The sequence below is a fragment of the Pelobates fuscus genome, chromosome 11, assembly GCF_036172605.1.
Source record: "Pelobates fuscus isolate aPelFus1 chromosome 11, aPelFus1.pri, whole genome shotgun sequence".
NCBI lineage: Eukaryota > Metazoa > Chordata > Amphibia > Anura > Pelobatidae > Pelobates > Pelobates fuscus.
This window is the reverse complement of record NC_086327.1, coordinates 13,454,159-13,479,176: the sequence shown is the minus strand read 5'-3', so window position 1 is coordinate 13,479,176 and position 25,018 is coordinate 13,454,159. Positions and strand designations below refer to the sequence as shown.

The 25,018-nt window shown below is 42.1% G+C and overlaps 1 protein-coding gene across 2 annotated transcripts; it reads left to right on the top strand.

Annotated features, from left to right (window-relative positions):
* The first annotated feature begins 5,063 nt into the window (after positions 1-5,063).
* On the top strand, positions 5,064-24,240 carry ASPDH (aspartate dehydrogenase domain containing). 2 transcript variants are annotated; one of them, XM_063436991.1, is made up of 8 exons: positions 5,064-5,142; positions 10,195-10,313; positions 16,617-16,761; positions 17,889-17,973; positions 18,528-18,677; positions 21,423-21,649; positions 22,279-22,436; positions 24,158-24,240. In XM_063436991.1, exons 2-8 carry the CDS (start codon positions 10,262-10,264, stop codon positions 24,193-24,195), a joined length of 855 nt encoding a protein of 284 aa, XP_063293061.1. In that variant the 5' UTR covers positions 5,064-5,142; positions 10,195-10,261; the 3' UTR covers positions 24,196-24,240. The 2 variants fall into 2 exon arrangements, with proteins under 2 accessions (XP_063293061.1, XP_063293062.1); XM_063436992.1 differs by having other exon boundaries at positions 5,064-5,137; positions 24,158-24,234.
* Positions 24,241-25,018: the final 778 nt, after the last annotated feature.

Genomic DNA, 25,018 nt, shown 5'->3' with positions numbered 1-25,018 from the left:
CAAATTTACAACTTACTTGGAATCTGTGGGGCGTCCTCCACTTCTCTGCAACAAGGCCCTTTCATTAGCTCCACTGAGCTAAACTGTGCCTTGGACCAGGAAAAGATCCCTGGATGAGAGCACTCACAGCCAATAAGACCCTCCCTGCACTGCTGGCCAATTCCAGTCATTGTTCTGGAAACACGATGCTCAAACACACTTTAGAGCCTCCATCCGGTACAAATTAATGACCGAGCTAAAATAAATATTGTCCCACGAATCCTATATTGCCTGTATATATATTCCGAATATTTGTACACAAAAAAAGGTTTATTTTTTATTGTGTTGCACCAGTGCCAAAGATCCACTTATTTCACCTGCATTTTCAAAAGATAAAGATGAGGAAACACAATGTAGGTCTACAATGTACAATGTAGTCCATGAATTTCATTGAATACATTCTAGCTGATAAGACAAGGATGATCTTCAGTGAATTACATTATGACATTAGGTGTTATATTAGTGTGATATTCATTAATATTCACCTGGAAAAGTGTCTAACTGTGTCTATGGGTATCACAGCAAAACAAAGGGGGGCGATTTCTCCCCCTGGAAATTGCCCTATAACTTTTTCTACTGCCTCTCAAGCCCCCTTTGGTAGACTTCAATGGCAGGGAGAGACAAAAATAGGAGAGAGAAATGGTGGACTGGTGGAGAGACAAGCAAAGGGAATAGACATACATGTGAGTGATAGGAGTAAAATAAATAAGATGAGATGAGCCAGAAAAGTAAGAAGGGCTGACAGGAAAGGAGAGGCAATGGGTGGGAAAATGTAAATGGGGATAGAGACAGCACACTGGGGAGGGAAACACTGAATAAGGAAAAAGTGCCACCTATAGGGATGGCCCTGCATGTGGGATCATTCAGTAAAATACTGACTGCCCCCCCTGTGATAGGGATCCTCTCGGCACCCCACCTTTGGGCGCCTTAAGGATTGGCCCGGTGCTTGGGGGCGGCTCAAGAGCTGCTCTCACAGCGCTGTGGCCCCAGACAGGGGGAGCCCACCAGTAAACATGCCAGATGGGCGCCCCCAGCAGGCTGGCGCCCTAGGCAAATGCCTAGTTCGCCTAACGGTGGAGCCGGCCCTGATCGTGGCACACTAAATCAACATGCTAAAAGAGAAAGATAAGGGCTGCGCCAGAGAGACCTTATAACATTCAATAATAAAAATATAAGGATAATCCAAATAAAAGAGTCTTAACTGGAAGGATCCTATTAAGATCAGATAGTATATAAGGTGCTTGGTCAGGAACAATGTCCTCGCTGTCCTTGCCCGGCCAGATCCACTCATATGAAAAGATAAAACAAATAGAGAATCAAATAGTATGTCCAGTCTAATATAACAAATGATAAAAAAGATGGTAATAAACTCATATATATTAGAGCTATAGCTAGCTCTAATGCGAAGAGCGTACAGTTGTACAATCCCCGCTTACGGGATATTGGATAGACTTCCTCCGTCAGGGGTATGTTCAACACTCAAAGAGAAGGGTAAAAGGAGACAACCAATAGTGCTCACTGGATATCCGGGCAAGGATAGCGAGGACATTGTTCCTGACCAAGCACCTTATAGACTATCTGATCTTAATAGGATCATTCCAGTTAAGACTCTTTTATTTGGATTATCCTTATATTTTGTATTATTGAATGTTATAAGGTCTCTCTGGTGTAGCCCTTATCTTTCTCTTTTATTCTTGTTGTACTCTAAGGGTTTCTGATGGATTCCCTTATGAGGTTGCTGCCCCATTTGTTATTGAGCGCTTACTCTTTTCTCTTGTTTTAAATCAACATGCTACCTGCAAAAATTATCCCGTTGTGCTGAATGCTCCCGGAGGAAGTGTCACACCCACTCAAACTTTCTCCATTATAGACATATATTGTGTTCATACAGCCCTTGCCAAACAGTCATACTTTTCCTCTCTCATTAGTTCATGCTCCTGCAATCCTAGTTGTCTCTTTGATATCTTTACCTTTCCTCTTCGCCCTGCTGTGGCCACCCCCCAAACTAACCTTACAGCCGATAGCTTTGCATGCTGCTTTACCTACAAGATTGAACAGCTAAGGAAATAATTCTCCCTACCTTGCCTTTCTCTTTCTCAACCACAAGTAGATCATGCCTTTCCTATCATTCATACTTTCTCCCCAGATATTGAACAAGGGGTGGCTGCGCTTCTCCTTTCCTCTCGCCCCACCACTTGCCTGCTTGAGCTCTCTCCCCTTGTCTTGTGCCTGCCTTATCACACATCTTCAACTGCTCTCTCTCTTCTTGCATTGTCCCTACTGACCTTAAACATGTCACCGTAGTACCCTCCCCCTCTAACTATCGTACCATATCCCTGTTCCCGTTTTCCTCAAAACTTCTAGAAAGACTTGTCTATACACATATGTCTCAATTCCTTAATTCCAACTCTCTCCTTGACCCTCTTTAATCTGGCTTCCACCCTCTCCTCTCTACCGAGACTGCTCTTATCAAATTTACTAACGACCTAATCACAGCTAAATCCAAAGGTCACTACTCCATACTCATTCTTCTTGACCTCTCTGCTGCCTTTGACACTGTTTATCATGCTCTCCTTCTTCAAATTATTCAATTACTAGGTCTTGTGACTCTGCCCTCTTGTGTTTTTCCTCTTATCTCTCCCAATGCTCATTCAGTGTCTTCTTTTCTAATGATACCTCCTCCCCTCATTCTGTCTCGGTTAGAGTCCCCCAAGGCTCGGTCATCAGTCCCCTTCTATTTTCTCTTCATACTGCCTCTCTTGGAAAACGTATTACCTCATTTGGATTCCACTACCACCTGTATGCTGATATATCTCTCTTTCCCAGACCTCTCCCCTGCCATCCTGCAATGTGTCACTGTTTGCCTTTCTTCCATCGCTGACTGGATGTCCTCCCGCTTTCTGAAACTCAATCTCTAAAACTGAGCTCCTTGTCTTTCCTCCTCATAATACTGACCCTCCTCTTTTGCTCTCCCTTCAAGTTAGTGGCATCCACATCAGTTCATCCTTGCAAGTGCGCAGTCTTGGCGTTTTACTTAATTCTGGCCTCACCTTTGAGCATCACATCCAGTATGTTACCAAATCCTGTAGATTCCATCTTAAAAACAAAGCCTGCATCTGCCCCTTTCTTACGAATGATGCTACTAAGGAGCTTGTCCTTGCTCTAGTAACTTTTTGCATGGATTAATGTAACCCTCTCTTAATTGGGAGAGCAAAAGAGGGCCACTGATTGCTGCACAGGGACCCAGTCAGTGCCGTGACTGATTAATAGGCGACCGGGCCCCCGTAGTATGGTCACTTCCTCCCAGCTTCATATAAAAAATGTCACACTGGAGGGAGAGAGGTAGCAGTCGGGAGTAAGCAGCTCCCCCCCTCCCATACACACCAGTCTCAGCCAGCAAGTAGCCCTCTTGCAGACAACAGGTATGCTAACAGGAGGGTGACTGCAAATATAAAAATAGTGTGTGTATTTGACAGTGTGTGTGTGTGTGTATCTTGTAGTGTGTATGTATCTGTGGGTCGGTGTGTGTATGTGCAGGGCCGGATTAACATACGGGCTGATGGAGCAGCAGCTCCAGGCCCATGAAACAGGCCCATTGATAAAAAAAAATGATTTAAAAAAAAAAAATGTTTACAGTGCTTGGGTTGCCACCTGGCCGGTATTTTACTAGCACAGCAGGTATTTGAGACTGCCTGGCAGGTGCCGGTATTGCAGTAATGCTGGCAATACAAATGCCTGTATTTTTCTCAGTATAAACGTAGATTACTCTGCAATAGTAGGTGGCGCTGTGTGTGGAGAGAGGCCGGGACGAGAAGTACTAGGGGACACTGGGCGACATGGGGACACTGGGAGACCTCGGGACACAGACACTAGGGGACACTGGGCGACATGGAGACAAGAGGGGACATGGAGAGACATGGGGCACTGAGACACTGTGACACCAGGGGACACTGGGCGACATGGAGACGAGGGGACATGGAGAGACATGGGGCACTGAGACACTGTGATACATAGGGACAATGGAAGACCTGGGGACAGAGACACTAGGGATCACTGGGTGACATGGGGACACTGGAAGACCTGAGGACACTGAGCCATGGGGACACTGGGTGACTAGGGGACAATGAGACACTGGGCGACATGGGGACATTCTGTGACATGGGGACACAGACACTGGGGAACAAAGGGACACTGTGAGACAGGGAGACACTGTGAGCAATCCATCTATACAGCAGAATCAAACTGTAAGTAGTTTTTTGGTGATTTTACAGAATTTTGTTTTAAATGTCATTTCTTGTGATGTCACACATACATTATTAATTATGCAAATTAGTAAGGACGGTATTTTTTTCCAAGAAAAGTAGAAACCCAAACTACTCTTCACATACTCTAAACTTAATAAATGTAATAGGGATGTATGGGAACAAAACTTGTGGGGACTGGCTGACAATGAAATTAGCTAAGGTAATGCGGACTTTTGTCTCTCTAACACTATGTATTTTTCCCTTTCTTCTACACTCACAGCATACTCCTTTTCACTGTCCCAAATTGTATACCAGGAGCTTCTGCCTACTAGTAAGAAGGAAAGGAGAAAAGTGGACATGTGAGTGCTAGGGGACATTCCTTAGAAAACGTGGAGCAAGTGCATCATTAGAGGGTGCTGTCTGCATAGTTGGCCAACCTGCATGATTGACATGCATTCATGCAAGACTGGCCTTCCATTTCTCTGGGCAGACATGCTCCCTTTTTGGGCATGTCAATTTTGGGCATGTTACTGCTACGTTTGGCTTTTAAAGAAAACATTAACATTAACAAAAGCAAATCACCTAATAAATGAATTAAACCTAAGCATTATTTGCATTGGAATTATAATGTTTATGCAGAGAGGTTATGTTTCTTATAATAAACGCTATGGTTTTAGGTTTACCAGTGTGTGCTATATCGGGTTGTGTCAGTGCAAAAGTTAAATGTCTTGGATAATCATTAACTACAAAGTTCCAAAGTTTATAGTTATATCCCAGAATTCCATACGAGACCAATGTCTGGAAGACTGCTCTCTAAAATTGAACTCCTGAAACCTCAACGGTGTTTATAGCAAGTAAGGTGAGTCCAAAATAATGTCATCCAGGCTCTTTTCAATAATTATACTTAAAAAACATTGCTGACAGCATCCACACAATCACTCATATTTAGATATGTCAGCAATCCATACTAACAGACGAATTGATACATTCTGAAGTGCATGTTAAACAAACACGCCAAGCACCAAAACCACTGAGAGCGCCAACTGATAATTGAAATCATAGTTTTATTAAGAACTATTAGGCTTACAAATAGCACCATAGTCACTGTAAGAATTCCAGGTACATAATATATATAGTAAAAACTACTGCTCGGTAGTGTCTCTTGCTGAAACTTTGCCTGCATGGTAAATAGTGCTTTAACATAAAAACAATTAGAAATAAAAACAGCTAACTGACCACAGAAACCCTCAGCTATCAGTGCCATACATCCTCCTTACACAGTTACACAGATACGACATCCTCAACTTAACCTTTTAATTGCTGCAACTGAGAACTGAAAAATGCAGAAACACTACAAAAAAAAACAAGCAAACACATACATTTAATGGGCCATGGAGTGGAAGGAAGGACCGAGGCAATTCATTAGACCTCTACCTGGTTATTGACTTATAATCATCCTTGATGAGGGAACATTTTTCAGGCAGCCTTTTGGGGAAACTCAGTGGTTATTCATTTTATTTTTCCAATGGACCGTTTGCGATTTCTATGGTAACTCTGAGTTTCCAAAGTAGTCTATAAATGTATATTTAAGTGCGTGTTTTTAATTTGGTGATTTTTCATTTACTGAGATAAGGAGGATTATTTTGGGTTACATTAACTGTATTAATCTATCGTTACACCAGTGGTGATCATTGAATGGGTGTTGGGTTACATTGACTGTATTAAGCTACCGTTAAACCAATGGTGATCATTGAATGGGTGTTGGGTTACATTGACTGCATTAAGCTACTGTTAAACCAGTGGTGATCATTGAATGGGTGTTGGGTTACATTGACTGTATTAAGCTACCGTTAAACCAGTGGTGATCATTGAATGAATGTTGGGTTACATTGACTGTATTAAGCTACCATTAAACCAGCGGTGATCATTGAATGGGTGTTGGGTTACATTGACTGTATTAAGCTACCGTTAAACCAGTGGTGATCACTGAATGGGTGTAGGGTAACATTGACTGTATTAAGCTACCGTTAAACCAGTGGTGATCATTGAATGGGTGTTGGGTTACATTGACTGTATTAAGCTACCGTTAAACCAGTGGTGATCACTGAATGGGAGTTGGGTTACATTGACTGTATTAAGCTACCGTTAAACCAATGGTGATCATTGAATGGGTGTTGGGTTACATTGACTGTATTAAGCTACCGTTAAACCAGTGGTGATCATTGAATGGGTGTTGGGTTACATTGACTGTATTAAGCTACCGTTAAACCAGTGGTGATCATTGAATGGGTGTTGGGTTACATTGACTGTATTAAGCTACCGTTAAACCAGTGGTGATCATTGAATGAATGTTGGGTTACATTGACTGTATTAAGCTACCATTAAACCAGCGGTGATCATTGAATGGGTGTTGGGTTACATTGACTGTATTAAGCTACCGTTAAACCAGTGGTGATCACTGAATGGGTGTAGGGTAACATTGACTGTATTAAGCTACCGTTAAACCAGTGGTGATCATTGAATGGGTGTTGGGTTACATTGACTGTATTAAGCTATCGTTAAACCAGCGGTGATCATTGAATGGATGCAGGGCCGTCTATAATATGAATAGGACCCTGGGCAAAGCATTTTCTTGGGCCCCCTAGGCCCTGCCCCTTCCCCCCCCCCCAATTACGCCCAACCCCCAATCACACTGACAGACCTTCTGACACATTCACACACAGACAGATATATTAAAACATTCGCAGATATATACTGACACATATACACTGACACACAAATATATACTTATATACATTCAGACATACTGACACACACACATACATACATACAAATACACACAGACACACTGACAGATATACTGAAACACACACACAGACACATACACTGACAGATGTATATACACACACGGGGATACTGACACACACAGACATACTGACACACACAGGCATACCAACATACACACTGACAGGCATGCTGACACACACACACACACTGACATACACACAGACATACTGACATACACACACACACAAACATACTGACACACACGCACACACGCACACAGACATACTGACATACACACACACACACACACACACAGACATACTGACACACACACACACAGACATACTGACATACACACACACATACATACTGACACACATACATACTGACACACACACACACACAGACATACTGACACACACACACAGACACTGACATACACACACACAGACATACTGACATACAAACACACACATACTGACACACAGACACTGACATACACACACACAGACATACTGACATACACACACACAGACACTGACATACACACACAGACATACTGACATACACACACAGACATACTGACACACACACACACAAACATACTGACACACAAACATACTGTCACACACAGACATACTACTGACACACACACATTTAGCCACCATCCAGGTTCTTACCTTATCCTTGAGGGTGGTTTCCCTGGGGTCCAGTGGCAGGCTGAGGCAGATGGGAGTTCTCCTCTGGAACTCCCCTACTCCAGCCTTTCTCCTCCCGCGCGGCTATTATCTCCAGTGGGAGGAAGTGACGCGCAGCACTCACTTCCTCCCAGCCGGTACAAGAAGGGGCCAGGTCGCGCTGTTTAAGCGTCACAGCGCCCGACCAGGCCCCTGCTCACACATGCTTACCGGGTGGCCCTTAGTGCATGGGCCACCCGGAGGGCCTCCTTAGTTGGCGGGCTGGTGCGGCTCTGTGCAGCTGCACCGCCGGGTACATGGGGGCTGCTCAAATCACGGGGCCCATGGGGCAGCTGCTCTATAGCCCCCCAGGAGCAACTGGGCCCGGGGCAGCTGCCCCCTTTGCCCCGCGCTAAAGACGGCCCTGAGTGGGTGTTGGGTTACATTGACTATATTAAGCTACCGTTAAAACAGCGGTGATCATTGAATGGGTGTTGTGTTACATTGACTGTATTAAGCTACCGTTAAACCAGCGGTGATCATTGAATGAATGTTGGGTTACATCGACTGTATTACGCTACCGTTAAACCAGCGGTGATCATTGAATGGGTGTTGATCTCCTATAGGTTTTTAATCTATTTTTTAAAATAAATCTTGACAGTCAATGTTCGTGTATGGCAGGGATTAAGAAACTCTATAGCATGTGTCATTGAATACAGGGAAATCTGTTAATTTCATTGTCAGCTGTTTTTTTATCATTGTGTGAAGCCAACTCCTATATATATAATGATATATCTCATTGAGAACAACAAACAGTCAGTATCTCCTAAAGAGTTAAAGCCATGTGGAGAGGAATAGTGCGTCAGTAATGCATGAACCCGGGCGAGATTAATTTTTAACCACACTGAATGTGTATCTGGCAATGCCTTCAAAAAACATTAGTTGTGTGTGATGTAAAATCTGTGAAGTTATCTATGTACATATTAAATATTGACATACACTGTAGTTTTGAAAAAAACAACAAAAAACAATACTAGTTTAAATAATTTGAGAACAAATATCATTTCAACTAATCACTAGAAATATCTGTTGAATTGTCATATCTAAAAATGGTCACTAGGGGTCAGTTTATAACAACTTTTCAAACAGATTTTCCATAGTTCAGCCTTGACAGCTTGCCAAGCAGTCACTGTTATCAGATGTAAAGCGCTGTCAGGATTATCAGAAAAAATATATCCTCAATTACTTATACGAGGGAAACCCCTTTTATTTAATATGGACGTACAGCGATGATGGTCTTCCACCCTCAGTCCTTATGTATGGGTGTATCCTGTAACCTTAAATAACTATATATTGCTCTTTACTTGATGAATAGGTGAGTACTTTATTGTCTGATAATCCTGGTAAAAACCTTTCAAGTGTCCCCTTTAAAGAGGGACATTCTCTATTGTGGACCCAAATATCTCAATCCCTCTTTTAAAGTGTGTCTAAGTATAAAAGCGTAATAGAGCATCTAAATATATATATATTTTAAATCATAGTAATTTCTATGTTTACCGATTCATTTTACAGAACTTCTGGATAGGGTTGTGCTTTATAAAAAAATGATAATAATCGCCATAATGATAATACCTTCTTAAATTTAAATTGTTATTAGTGTGTATAAAAATGCACCTTTAATTTTGTTCTAAATTATTAGTATTTCATTCCTTGGATGGTTATCAGTGCATAATAACATCATATAAAACATCCTCGAACGGCTTTATTCCTGAGCACACCTAGAGTTGCACCCCCTAAAAATGTGTCCCTGTTTTTCAGTATAATTCAACAGAAACAGCTGCCCATGCTCAGTTTAACAAGTTGTTATAGGCTGCCCTCTACTGGCTATTTTTTGTTTTGACAACTTAATAAATCTATTATAAAATGTTATTGAGGTTTTTAGAATAGTTTAGCAAATATCATTGTATTTGAACAATTTGGTATTTTGTGATTACAAGTAATTGTTCACTATTACTTGAATCTTTTTTGACCTTGGACATCATCAACGGGCAATCGTCATCTCCCAGTATTATAAGTTTTTTTTTTTTCTTATTTGTCTCAGTTATATAAAATAGATAAGTAAAGACTGAGTAATGTTCTGATTTAGTGTTTTTAAGCAAGCATTAAAACCACAGAATACTACTTTGTGGAAAAGTGTCCACTCCCTCCATTTTTATTCCTTTCCCATAAACGGCACCACTTTACTGCTAACAGGGGGTGGATAAGGTGATCGCACTGTTATTTTCACCACACACGTCACTCTGCCTTGGCTATTAATAATATAAAACGTCTATAAAGCAGAGTTTCAAAAGCACGTTCAGTTTCCAGGTTTTGAACAATGAATTACATTTAGACTTTTGTTTAGTTTTTTATTAATACTTATGATATGATCCCAAATCTCACTCCAGGCACAGTTTGGGATTCCATGCAGGTTGTCCTCACAGATGCACATTTATAAATATCAAAGATTCAAACATGTTGCAAGAAAAAAAATGGAGAGTCGGAATTGTAGGGTATGGCCATATAGGTAAGATCTTATTACCATCGAGTGTCCCCTCATGTGTGCTATTACTGAGTTTCCCCTCATGCGTGTTATTACCAAGTGTCCTCAAATGTGTGCTAATACCGAGTGTCCCCTCATGTGTGCTATTACTGAGTGTCCCTTAATGTGTGCTATTACCAAGTGTCCCCTCATGTCTAGTATTACTGAGTGTACCCTAATGTGTGCTAATACCGAGTGTCGCCTCATGTGTGCAATTACCAAGTAACCCCTCATGTAGCCTGTTACCGAGTGTTCCCTCATGTCTGGTATTACCAAGTGTCCTCTCATGTATCCTATTACTGAGTGTCCCCTCATGTGTGCTATTACTGAGTGTCCCCCCGTGTGTTATTACCGAGTGTCCCCTAATATGTGCTTTTACCGAGTGTCCCCTCATGTCTAGTATTTCCGAGTGTGCTAAAACCGAGTGTCCCCTCATGTGTGCTATTACCAAGTAACCCCTCATGTAGCCTGTTACCAAGTGCCCCTCATGTCTGGTATTACAGAGTGTCCTCTCATGTGTGCTATTACCGAATGTCCCCTCATGTCTGGTATTACCGAATGTCCCCTCATGTCTGGTATTACAGAGTGTCCCCTCATGTGTGCTATTACCGAATGTCCCCTCATGTCTGGTATTACCGAATGTCTCCTCATGTCTGGTATTACCGAATGTCCCCTCATGTCTGGTATTACCTCATGTCCCCTCATGTCTGGTATTACCGAGTGTCCCCTCATGTCTGGTATTACTGAGAGTCCCCTCATGTGTGTTATTACCTAGTGTCCCCTCATGTGTGTTATTACCTAGTGTCCCCTAATGTGTGCTATTACCGAGTGCCCCCTCATGTGTGCTATTACCGAGTGTCCTCTCATGTGTGCTATTACCGTGTCCCCCTCATGTGTGCTATTACCGAGTGTCCCTCATGTGTGCTATTACCGAGTGTCCCCCTCATGCCTGGTATTACCGAGTGTCCCCTCATGTCTGGTATTACTGAGTGTCCCCTCATGTGTGTTATTACCAAGTGTCCTCTCATGTGTGCTATTACCGTGTGTCCCCTCATGTGTGCTATTACCGAGTGTCCTTCATGTGTGCTATTACCGTGTGTCCCCTCATGTCTGGTATTACCGAGTGTCCCCTCATGTCTGGTATTACTGAGTGTCCCCTCATGTGTGTTATTACCTAGTGTCCCCTCATGTGTGTTTTTACCTAGTGTCCCCTCATGTGTGCTATTACCGAATGTCCCCTCATGTGTGCTATTACCGAGTGTCCCCTCATGTGTGCTATTACCGAATGTCCCCTCATGTCTGGTATTACCGAATGTCACGTCATATCTGGTATTACCGAATGTCCCCTCATGTCTGGTATTACAGAGTGTCCCCTCATGTGTGCTATTACCGAATGTCCCCTCATGTCTGGTATTACCGAATGTCCCCTCATGTCTGGTATTACTGAATGTCCCCTCATGTCTGGTATTACCTCATGTCCCCTCATGTCTGGTATTACGGAGTGTCCCCTCATGTGTGCTATTACCGAGTGTCCCTCATGTGTGCTATTACCGAGTGTCCCTCATGTGTGTTATTACCTAGTGTCCCCTAATGTGTGCTATTACAGAGTGTCCCTCATGTCTGGTATTACCGAGTGTCCCCTCATGTGTGCTATTACCGTGTGTCCCCTCATGTGTGCTATTACCGAGTGTCCCTCATGTCTGGTATTACCGAGTGTCCCTCATGTCTGGTATTACCGAGTGTCCCCTCATGTGTGCTATTACCGAGTGTCCCCTCATGTGTGCTATTACCGTGTGTCCCCTCATGTGTGCTATTACCGTGTGTCCCCTCATGTGTGCTATTACCGAGTGTCCCCTCATGTGTGCTATTACCGAGTGTCCGCTCATGTGTGCTATTACCGTGTGTCCCCTCATGTCTGGTATTACCGTGTGTCCCCTCATGTCTGGTATTACCGTGTGTCCCCTCATGTGTGCTATTACCGAGTGTCCCCTCATGTGTGCTATTACCAAGTGTCCCTCATGTGTGCTATTACCGAGTGTCCCTCATGTGTGTTGTTACCTAGTGTCCCCTAATGTGTGCTATTACAGAGTGTCCCTCATGTGTGCTATTACCGAGTGTCCCTCATGTCTGGTATTACCGAGTGTCCCCTCATGTGTGCTATTACCGTGTGTCCCCTCATGTGTGCTATTACCGAGTGTCCGCTCATGTGTGTTATTACTGAGTGTCCCTCATGTGTGCTATTACCGTGTGTCCCCTCATGTGTGCTATTACCGAGTGTCCGCTCACGTGTGCTATTACCGTGTGTCCCCTCATGTGTGCTATTACCGTGTGTCCCCTCATGCGCGCTATTACCGAGTGTCCGCTCATGTGTGCTATTACCGTGTGTCCGCTCATGTGTGCTATTACCGTGTGTCCCCTCATGTGTGCTATTACCGTGTGTCCCCTCATGTGCGCTATTACCGAGTGTCCGCTCATGTGTGCTATTACCGTGTGTCCGCTCATGTGTGCTATTACCGTGTGTCCCCTCATGTGTGCTATTACCGTGTGTCCCCTCATGTGCGCTATTACCGAGTGTCCACTCATGTGTGCTATTACCGTGTGTCCGCTCATGTGTGCTATTACCGAGTGTCCGCTCATGTGTGCTATTACCGTGTGTCCGCTCATGTGTGCTATTACCGTGTGTCCCCTCATGTGTGCTATTACCGTGTGTCCCCGCATGTGCGCTATTACCGTGTGTCCGCTCATGTGTGCTATTACCGAGTGTCCGCTCATGTGTGCTATTACCGTGTGTCCGCTCATGTGTGCTATTACCGTGTGTCCCCTCATGTGTGCTATTACCGTGTGTCCCCGCATGTGCGCTATTACCGTGTGTCCGCTCATGTGTGCTATTACCGTGTGTCCGCTCATGTGTGCTATTACCGAGTGTCCGCTCATGTGTGCTATTACCGAGTGTCCGCTCATGTGTGCTATTACCGTGTGTCCGCTCATGTGTGCTATTACCGTGTGTCCCCTCATGTGTGCTATTACCGTGTGTCCCCGCATGTGCGCTATTACCGTGTGTCCGCTCATGTGTGCTATTACCGTGTGTCCGCTCATGTGTGCTATTACCGTGTGTCCGCTCATGTGCGCTATTACCGTGTGTCCGCTCATGTGTGCTATTACCGAGTGTCCGCTCATGTGTGCTATTACCGAGTGTCCGCTCATGTGTGCTATTACCGTGTGTCCCCTCATGTGTGCTATTACCGTGTGTCCCCTCATGTGCGCTATTACCGAGTGTCCGCTCATGTGTGCTATTACCGTGTGTCCGCTCATGTGTGCTATTACCGTGTGTCCCCTCATGTGTGCTATTACCGTGTGTCCCCTCATGTGCGCTATTACCGAGTGTCCGCTCATGTGTGCTATTACCGTGTGTCCGCTCATGTGTGCTATTACCGAGTGTCCGCTCATGTGTGCTATTACCGTGTGTCCGCTCATGTGTGCTATTACCGTGTGTCCCCTCATGTGTGCTATTACCGTGTGTCCCCGCATGTGCGCTATTACCGTGTGTCCGCTCATGTGTGCTATTACCGAGTGTCCGCTCATGTGTGCTATTACCGTGTGTCCGCTCATGTGTGCTATTACCGTGTGTCCCCTCATGTGTGCTATTACCGTGTGTCCCCGCATGTGCGCTATTACCGTGTGTCCGCTCATGTGTGCTATTACCGTGTGTCCGCTCATGTGTGCTATTACCGAGTGTCCGCTCATGTGTGCTATTACCGAGTGTCCGCTCATGTGTGCTATTACCGTGTGTCCCCTCATGTGTGCTATTACCGTGTGTCCCCGCATGTGCGCTATTACCGTGTGTCCGCTCATGTGTGCTATTACCGTGTGTCCGCTCATGTGTGCTATTACCGAGTGTCCGCTCATGTGTGCTATTACCGAGTGTCCGCTCATGTGTGCTATTACCGTGTGTCCGCTCATGTGTGCTATTACCGTGTGTCCCCTCATGTGTGCTATTACCGAGCGTCCGCTCATGTGTGCTATTACCGAGTGTCCCCTCATGTGTGCTATTACCGAGTGTCCGCTCATGTGTGCTATTACCGTGTGTCCGCTCATGTGTGCTATTACAGAGTGTCCGCTCATGTGTGCTATTACCGTGTGTCCCCTCATGTGTGCTATTACTGAGCGTCCGCTCATGTGTGCTATTACCGAGTGTCCCCTCATGTGTGCTATTACCGAGTGTCCCCTCATGTGTGCTATTACCGAGTGTCCGCTCATGTGTGCTATTACCGAGTGTCCGCTCATGTGTGCTATTACCGAGTGTCCGCTCATGTGTGCTATTACCGTGTGTCCCCTCATGTGTGCTATTACCGTGTGTCCCCGCATGTGCGCTATTACCGTGTGTCCGCTCATGTGTGCTATTACCGTGTGTCCGCTCATGTGTGCTATTACCGAGTGTCCGCTCATGTGTGCTATTACCGAGTGTCCGCTCATGTGTGCTATTACCGTGTGTCCGCTCATGTGTGCTATTACCGAGTGTCCGCTCATGTGTGCTATTACCGTGTGTCCCCTCATGTGTGCTATTACCGAGCGTCCGCTCATGTGTGCTATTACCGAGTGTCCCCTCATGTGTGCTATTACCGAGTGTCCCCTCATGTGTGCTATTACCGAGTGTCCGCTCATGTGTGCTATTACCGAGTGTCCCCTCATGTGTGCTATTACCGTGTGTCCGCTCATGTGTGCTATTACCGAGTGTCTGCTCATGTGTGCTATTACCGAGTGTCCGCTCATGTGTGCTATTACCGTGTGTCCCTTCATGTGTGTTATTACCGAGTGTCCCCTCATGTGTGCTATTACCGAGTGTCCGCTCATGTGCGCTATTACCGAGTGTCCCCTCATGTGTGCTATTACCGAGTGTCCCCTCATGTGTGCTATTACCGTGTGTCCGCTCATGTGTGCTATTACCGTGTGTCCCCTCATGTGTGCTATTACCGTGTGTCCCCGCATGTGCGCTATTACCATGTGTCCGCTCATGTGTGCTATTACCGTGTGTCCGCTCATGTGTGCTATTACCGTGTGTCCGCTCATGTGCGCTATTACCGTGTGTCCGGTCATGTGTGCTATTACCGAGTGTCCGCTCATGTGTGCTATTACCGAGTGTCCGCTCATGTGTGCTATTACCGTGTGTCCCCTCATGTGTGCTATTACCGAGCGTCCGCTCATGTGTGCTATTACCGAGTGTCCCCTCATGTGTGCTATTACCGAGTGTCCCCTCATGTGTGCTATTACCGAGTGTCCGCTCATGTGTGCTATTACCGAGTGTCCCCTCATGTGTGCTATTACCGAGTGTCCCCTCATGTGTGCTATTACCGTGTGTCCCTTCATGTGTGCTATTACCGAGTGTCCGCTCATGTGTGCTATTACCGAGTGTCCGCTCATGTGTGCTATTACCGAGTGTCCGCTCATGTGTGCTATTACCGTGTGTCCCTTCATGTGTGTTATTACCGAGTGTCCCCTCATGTGTGCTATTACCGAGTGTCCGCTCATGTGTGCTATTACCGAGTGTCCGCTCATGTGTGTTATTACCGTGTGTCCGCTCATGTGTGCTATTACCGAGTGTCCCCTCATGTGTGTTATTACCGTGTGTCCGCTCATGTGCGCTATTACCGAGTGTCCCTTCATGTGTGCTATTACCGTGTGTCTCTTCATGTGTGTTATTACCGAGTGTCCCCTCATGTGTGCTATTACTGAGTGTCCGCTCATGTGCGCTATTACCGAGTGTCCCCTCATGTGTGCTATTACCGAGTGTCCCCTCATGTGTGCTATTACTTACAGATTTATTCACTAAAGTGAGAAGTGTCAGGAATTCAAATTTAAGGTAAAAACTAGCCAAACTGAGAGCATAGCTAAATTGGAGAATTCTTCCAGTTCAGTTATATTGATGAATTTGACAATAACTCTGAATTCTTTATACTTAACTCTTTATTGAATAATGCTGTGAGTGTCCCCTCATATTTTCGATTTGGCCACTTTGACCTAAATTTTGAGATTTTTTTTACTTTCACTTAGAATGTCCCACAATGTACTCTGACTGTCTCATTATGATGGCTTTCATTCAATGTCACCTCACTGCTATCCCTGCACGCTTCCCTATGTATGTCACTCTGCAAATGTCCTACCTGAGTATTATCTCTGGGTTTTAATCCTGAATGTTAAATCTTTTCATTCTCATTCGTGATAATTTTCTTCTCAAATCCCCTCCTTATTCGATCTCTCCTTGTCATTCTGTATTTTCCTGGTGACTCTCAGGTGAGTATTTGGTGAGCCAGATCCTAGGAGAAGGTGATCAGTACAATCTGGAACTAGCATTTGTTTGGAACCGGAGTACGGAGAAGATGAAGGGAAAGGTGTCAGATGATCTCCAGCTCCAAGATCTCTCCCAATTTACTCAACGGTATTTAGCACAATGTAACATGATGCTTTACATAATTTTCATAAGATTCACATTCTATATACCTGTCTAAAGTTCTGAAATATTGTATATTTACTGCACGCCCAGAATGCCTTGCAAATCATGTACTGTCACCCACATGATTACGTTTGCAACTGCTATCACTTGCTGCTGAGCAATGCAGGGCTAGCGTACCTCGAAATATCAAACATTTCTAGCTCCATGCTAGCTCTCCAGGAAATGAAATGTGTGCATGACCATGCTAGTCTGTGTTCCTGACATCACATGGGATCGGGTCTCGTATTTAGTCTGCCATGCTGGAGGTGGAAAGAAAGTGGGTTATAATGGACAGGCATTATTATATCGGCTACTATGCATCATTATATTGGGTATTTAAATGCTGCAAACTGACACTGATAATAGGGTGCAATAGCTATAAGCCATATAGAGGGTGCAGCAAGAAACCAGTGACCCTTGTGACCTGAATGTCTTTTGGTAGCCTAGAACAAAAAGCAGGAAAGCTATGTATCCCTTCATAGATAGGTAGTATGGTGGGAGACTGGTGCCCCTGCCATCTTTAGGCAATATCGAGGAGAGGTAGGAGACTGGTGCCCTTGCCATCTTTAGGCAATATGGAGGGGAGGTTATTGACTGGTGCCCCTGCCCTCTCTAGGTAATATCAAGGGGATGCATCTGCCATCTTTAGGTAATATTGAGGGGATGTAATAGACTGGTGCCCCTGCCATCTCTGGGTAATATTGAGGGTAGTTAATAGACTTTTACCCCTGACATCTTTAGGTAATATTAGCTGGGAGGTAGGAGACTGATACCCCTGCCAACTCTAGGTAATATCGAGGAGAAGTAGGAGAATAGTGCCCCTTCTTCACATAATTGGTGTGTCTGAGTGTCTACCATAGGCTAATAGCAGTAACAGTAACCTATATATCTATATATACATAATGGTCTTGTTCTAAATTCATTTTTGGAAAAGCAAGCAAAATTGTCATTTTATTTGTTGTAGACCCACAATCAGGACTGTCACTCCTGAATAAGAACACTTGGGCGGTATGCTTGTGGAGGTTTGCAACTGTGTATAAAATTATTTTCATTCAAACTCATTCCTTTTTCAGCTGTGCAGATCTGATAGTAGAAGTGGCTCACCCATGTATAGTGAAAGACTACGGAGAAGCATTTATTTCTTCATCAAATTTCCTGGTAAATTGTTTTTCTTACAACATTTGGTGGTGTAACAGGACTGAGGGGGAAACAGTGAATCGGATCTATTTTAAGTTCTTTACCATAATGATACCGTAAGATATGCAGGGTTATTCACATTTTAGCCCACAAACTGTCAGATTGGAAAATGTTTCATAGCCAGATTTTCAGTTTAGCTATTGTGGCCTAAACGTATGAATAATCTTTGCAATTTCTCCAGCTTTAGTAAATAGCTCTGTTTTTGTGATCAATCAGATCTATAGATAACAGTTTTAGTCTTTCATCACACTTTTTTTTTTTTTTTTTCTGTTTTGACTTTATAGCAAGTTCTTCATTAAACCTTTACCTATTATGTGTAGATGGGGAGTTTTCTATAGATTATGAGTTTAATGATTTAGTCTACAGTGCGACAGTTCATACATTCTAATGTCTTATCAAGGAATTCTATTTTACAAAGTGCCTTAATAAACACACTATAATTTTGCACGAAGTAAATAATTGCATTTTTTTAGATTCCTAAAAATCAACACATGACGATTTATCTTTTCATGCAGGTTGGATCTCCTACGGCTCTAGCTGATCAAACTACAGAAATAAAGCTTAGAGAAATCGCCAAGCGTTCTGGACACACGCTATATATTCCAAGCGGTGCCTTTTGGGGTGGAGAAGATATTCAGAAAATGGCAGACAGAGGAACACTTAAAGTATGAACACAAAAAATAAATAACATCAACGTATTTGCAAAAACTGAAAAAAGATGACAACTTTTATGGGAACTGTGGAGTGAATGATAGATTTGTGGTCTACACTATTTAGACCTATTTAGACCTTAAACGTGCACTCTGAGTACCCCGATGTCTTACGCTCATTGCATAGGCAATAGCGCATGAATTTACAGTGATATACCTTGCTCTTCCAAAAGTAAAATAGTTTGGGGGATCAAGTAATGCAGAAGGGCATATATCTTCAATCTATTTCATGGCTATAGCCATAAAAAGGGTAATTTGTTTGGTGATTTTCTGGTGATCTCAGATCAGACCTGTGGTGTATTCACAAAATTGATAAGTTAGTTGTAAAAATGATGGGATTGCAATTTGTAGACCCAAAAAGTCAAATTCGAAAAATGTCAACATTGAGAACCAACACCAGTGGATGTAAACAGATGGGGTAGCTATGAGATGACATGGAGAGATGGTAGGTATAGAATTGAAACTCAGCATTTGGAACAGAAGGTATTTACTGGAGTATCGGATTATTTCAGAACAGGATTATTAAAACGTATAAATTACTTACAGCGTCCAATGCTTAGTAGTAGAAGAAATTACCTTAAAAAAAGCCTCACATGAAACCTTAGTTAAATTAAATTATTAACTTTACGATCACAATTATTTATCACAGTGTACTAAGAAGGATTTCAAACACGGCACACCGTAGAAGTCTACGTGTGGCCAAAATAACAGTTGTGCAAGTTTTCTGGATCAACTGAACAGAGGAGACTAAACAGGCTTCCCAGGGGTGAAAGCAGTCTATTATAATAAGGCTTATATCAGACATACCGAGTGTCCAAAAACTGGGACACCCACTGCTTCTGTCACTGGGCCACAATAGAACATTGGAGCCCAGTAACTACCCTGGTAAGGGGGCAAATTGTTGCTAAACGGTTTGCCCCTTGCCAGGGTATGGGCCAGGGTACTCCTAACATCACAACCACTACAAGATGCTTGTAGTAACTCTTTAACCCCTTAGTGACCATACCGTATTTTACATTTTTTTACCGTTTGGGACCAGGGCTGTTTTTACATTTTTGCGGTGTTTTTAGCTGTAATTTTCCTCTTACTCATTTACTGTACCCACACATTATGTACCGTTTTTCTCGCCAATAAATTGCATTTCTAAAAATACAATTATTTTTAACAAACCATAAAATTTACTATAAAATAAATTATAAAATATGATGGATTTGTTTTTAAAAACACACTTTTTCTAACTTTGACCCCCAAAATCTGTAACGCATCTACAACGGCCAAAAAACACCCATGCTAAATAGTTTCTAAATTTTGTCCTGAGTTTAGAAATACCCAATGTTAACATGTTCTTAGCTTTTTTTTATTTGCAAGTTATAGGGACATGTATCAATGTATCAATAGTGACATTGTAACACCGTATCTGTCATAAATCTCTGAATCACACCTCACATGTACATATTTTTTTAAGTAGACAGCCCAGGGTAATGAAACTCCCCAAAGAAAAAACAACAAATAAATACTGAGGACTAACTTACTACTGCACAGTAAGAGTCCATCTGAATATTTATCTAAATACCAAACTAATAGCAGTGAAAATATTAAATGACGATCGTGTGATGTAAGGGTCCCCAGCTTTGCCAAAAAGCACATTGTTCTCAAAACGAGTTCAGGGCATCAGACCCCATTCAAGTACTGCTTATTTTATAATTTGCTATTTCATTTCCATAAAGGTAAATATAATCATTTCAGTGTACAGACTATATATTGTGCGGTGAAATCGGACATAATCTGGTGGATATTTTGTTACTGTGAAGGAACCTCGGTTGTTCGTGTATTCTGCCTGTCTTTATGATGTATACTATCCTGTGTGTTAATGCAAAATGCCTGCTCCCCTTTCGGGAGTGCCTCCACAAAGGAAATCCATTCACCTCCCGAACGGGGACCATCCCATTAACCCATTTAGAACGCTCATTAGAACGTTCTCACCTCGACCTGATGCCAAAAATGCAAGGGAAGCCTTGATGTGTGCCACCCCCTGAGTGGCTGCCAGTTTGTATAGATGAACGTCAACCAAGGGGAGCATTCGTGAACAGCTTCCCACCCGTCACACCAATCAATTAGAATGTTAACAACATAAGTGTGGTACCGCAACGGAAGTAATTAATGAGTGCTTCCCTGGGTATAGGCGAGCGCCAACTAGGGGGAGCCTTCGTATCCTGGAAGTAGATGCTTCTCTTGCCTGGTTTCACACAGGGGCCGTGCAATTGGAGGCTGTTCATGACAGGTACCGTTATGGGGTCACTTGGGTTGGTGTGGGCATCCTTTGGGGACAATGGCTGGGTTGGGTGGGCTTTCTGTAAAGAGGCGGGTGGGTTTTCTGCTCTGTGACTCCCAGGTGCCGAGACTCATGGGAAGAAAACCCCAAATCATTATCTATGAAGTAATGTTTGATCATTCAATGATCATTTCTGAAATATAGATTATTCCCAATTTTCTATAATGATACAAATATTTTAAAGATGACAGACCCTCGTTAATGCAAAATATCAACCAATAGAACTATCAAACTATGCATGTAGTTTTCAGAATTCTACAATGTATCATTTGTCATTTTCTATTGGATTTCTTTTTTTGTATACTGCGATGTGACTGTTTTTGTATTTTATATCATCATTGATATATTATGTATTTTTTTACTCGTAGGGCCTCAAAATCACCATGACGAAACATCCGGATAGCTTTAAACTCACCGGCCCCCTGGTGGAGAAGAATAAACAGGCAATAAATGAGCGGTCGGTTCTGTATGAAGGCCCTGTACGAGGTCTGTGTCCGCTGGCACCAAACAATGTTAACACCATGGCAGCCGCCTGCATGGCAGCCCACACGCTTGGCTTTGATAAGGTGATTGGAATCTTAATCGCTGATCCCAGGTGAGGAATAGAATATTTAAAAAAAATAATTCTAATGTCCAGAAAAAAAAAACCTAAACAAACCGAAACTCCAAAATCCTTAATACATGTCATATTGATGAGACGGAGGGCTCTTCTCTGTTGGCCCAGGACCCCAAGATTTCTCAGAGTGATCTGACTTCCAAATTATTTTAATGACATTATGACCTCAATGAGAGAGACTGTGTAACTAATAGTTTTAAAGATAATATTTTTACATATAGACACCAGTTACTTTATTTTTAGGGAAATTAAGCAATTAAGAATAACAATTGGTAATTAAATAACTATTTCAGTTTAAACAGCTTTTGATTTGTGTATTGGTAATTATATTATTTCAGATATTATTTAGTTTGTACTATGTATATTATTTTGTGTCTAAATAATGGAAATTACTTTGTATGAAACTGCATGTATTACTGCGATTATATTTCACCTACACAACCAAAGACCACAGAACCATGTGGCAAAGTACATTCAGAAAATAAACGTCTATTTTTTTGAATTTTATTTAACCAACTGTTGATAATGGTTCCAAGCGGTGTGATCCTGCCCTCTATTGGTTGTTCGGGAAATATCATTCTAATGAAATTGTATCTGTTTTTATCTAGCATCCCAAACTGGCACTTTGTGGACATTGAAGTTAAAGGACCAACTAACGAGAAAACAGGACAAACTTTTGTTATCAAAACCAGGAGAATGAACCCAGCTGCACCCAGTAGTGTAACTGGAAGTGCAACATTCCTTTCGTTCTGGAGCAGTGTACTTGGTAGGATATTCTGTTTCTATCATCAATATGTTCCAGAAATATAAAGCACATAATAGAATATAGATCTGGCCTGGAAACGAAATGGCATCTAATGCAGGAATTAAATGGATAAATTGTACAGCACTGTACCGCTTCTATTTAACGTTTATAAATTGTTTTGAAACAGGCATTGAGAGCCATGTTTCAGTGTTTGCAGATGACACTCTGTGAGCAGGATATTGCTTTGCTGCAGAGGGATTTAAATAGATTGGGGGACTGGGCATTCCAATAGCAGATGAAATTAAATGTAGAGAAATGCAAAGTTATGCACTTTAGGGTTAAGAATGCACAAGCAACTTACATCCTAAATGCTAGTGAATTAGGGATAAGCACACACGAGAAGGATTTGGGAATTTTTATAGACAACAAATTAGGCAGCAATATGCAATGTCAATCTGCAGTTGCTAAAGCCAGTAAGGTTTTGTCATGTATAAATAGGGGCATAAATTCTCGAGATGAAAATATAATTTTGCCTCTTTATAAATCGCTGGTAAAACCACACCTTGAATATGCTGTGCAATTTTGGGCACCTGTTCTAAAGAAGGATATCACAGCACTAGAAAAAAGTTCAGAGAGGAGCTACAAAATTGATAAAAGGAATGGAGCATTTTAGTTATGAAGAAAGGTAAAAAAATGGAAATCTCTTTAGTTTGGAAAACTGGCGACTCAGAGGGGATATGATAACATTATACAAATATATTTGGGGGGCCAGTACAAACCATTGTCTGGAAATCTATTCAAAAACAGGGCTATATATAGAATACTAGGATCAGGAGAAGGCAACCTTCGGCACTCCAGATGTTTTGGATTACACCGCCCATGATGATTTGCCAACGTTATGGCTGTAAGAGCATTGTGGGATATTTAGTCCACAACATCTGGAGTGCTGATGGTTGCCTATCCCTTCACTAGGTCATGCATTTAGACTGGAAGAAAGGAAATTTAGTATAATGCTAAGTAAAGGGCTTTTTACTGTTAAAACAATAAGGATGTGGAATTCTCCATACAGATGTTTGAAGAGCAAATGACTTAATACTTGCAACAACTTAATGTTCGGGGATATCATTTCTAATTAGTGGGGTAATAGCTTCTTGATCCAATGAGAGATCTGACTGCAATTATGGGGTCAAGAAGGATTTTATTCCTAGTTTGTTGACAAAATTGGAAGCGCTTCAGACTTTTTTTTTATGTCTTTTGGATTAACAGCAAAAGCCGAAGTGAGAAAGGCTGACCTTGATGGACGCATGTCTCTTTTCAGCTATGTAACTATGTAACTGTGTAATGTCAGCGTCACATATTTAGTATCAGCACTCAAACCCCATCCATCCTATAATAATGATATATAGATATATATATATAGATTGTCCACAAGGCCACTAATAGAAAATACTTAATGAAGAATACAATTAAGTTTTCTCCTAATTGTTTATTGAAGTTATTTTTATAGGCTGATGTAAAATTTTAATGGGGTCGACCTTTAATCTTGCATATATTTCAACAACGGAGAGATTTATAAATGAGCAAAAATTTAAAAGTTGATATTGTCTTTCTTAAATTTAATACAAAACAACAGAATTACCATGGTTTAGGTTATTTTTACAATTGATTTAATTATTATGAGGAATTAATAAAATATATTAATCTCCTAACTGAAAATATTATTCTTTCTTTTTTTTTTACAGTTTGCAAAGGTCATGGAGGAAGAGTTTATCTCTGTTAAGTTACATTTATTAATCTTAAAATATGTATAGTTAATATTTACAAGGAACAGAATTTAGGGATAATGTTTCCACTCTAAATACTTAACACAGCATAAATGTGTGTGCATTATTTATATAAAAAATGTGTCTGTTTAATTCTAGCTACACAGTGTCCCTTTAAGAATACAATTTTTTTAAACGGGCACTGTATAGATGGAAATGCCCCAAAGAGATCTTTTTAATAATTTCATTCAATCTAGCACAGACTCTTGCATGCTATATTTCTATGTTCAATCTATGAAAGGAAGCACCGAGCAGCCGGGCCTCGTTAATATTACAGCCTCTAGCACCTCTTCGTTTCATTAGAGTTTTCAAAGAAAGATTTTACATATCATCTGTTTTTTTTGTTGTTGTTTTTTTTTGGTTATTCTGACATAAAATGTACAACTACATTGTTAATTCTCCTCAAATTCCCACTGGATAAATAAAATCAAGTGTCTGCAAATATTTGGCAACCCATTGATTAATTGAAATTATACATTTGCATTTTGAATCTTTTATGTTGTCGTGCCTAAACATGTTTATCTATCCTGGTTACCTGGTTTTAGTCGTGTCGATACTATCCGAACCTAATGACTGATTTTAGAATATTAACCCACTATGACTCATGGGGCTCATTTAAATGTGAGTCACAGTCATTTAGCAACAATTCAGTAACCACTATCGTTATCAATTACTGATTGTTTCTGTGCTACAAAATGTAACATTTAGCAAACGTTAATTAGTGGCTCCCGAAAAGGTTTAACTTCTGTGTGAATCGCTTTATATTTCTTACATATAGGT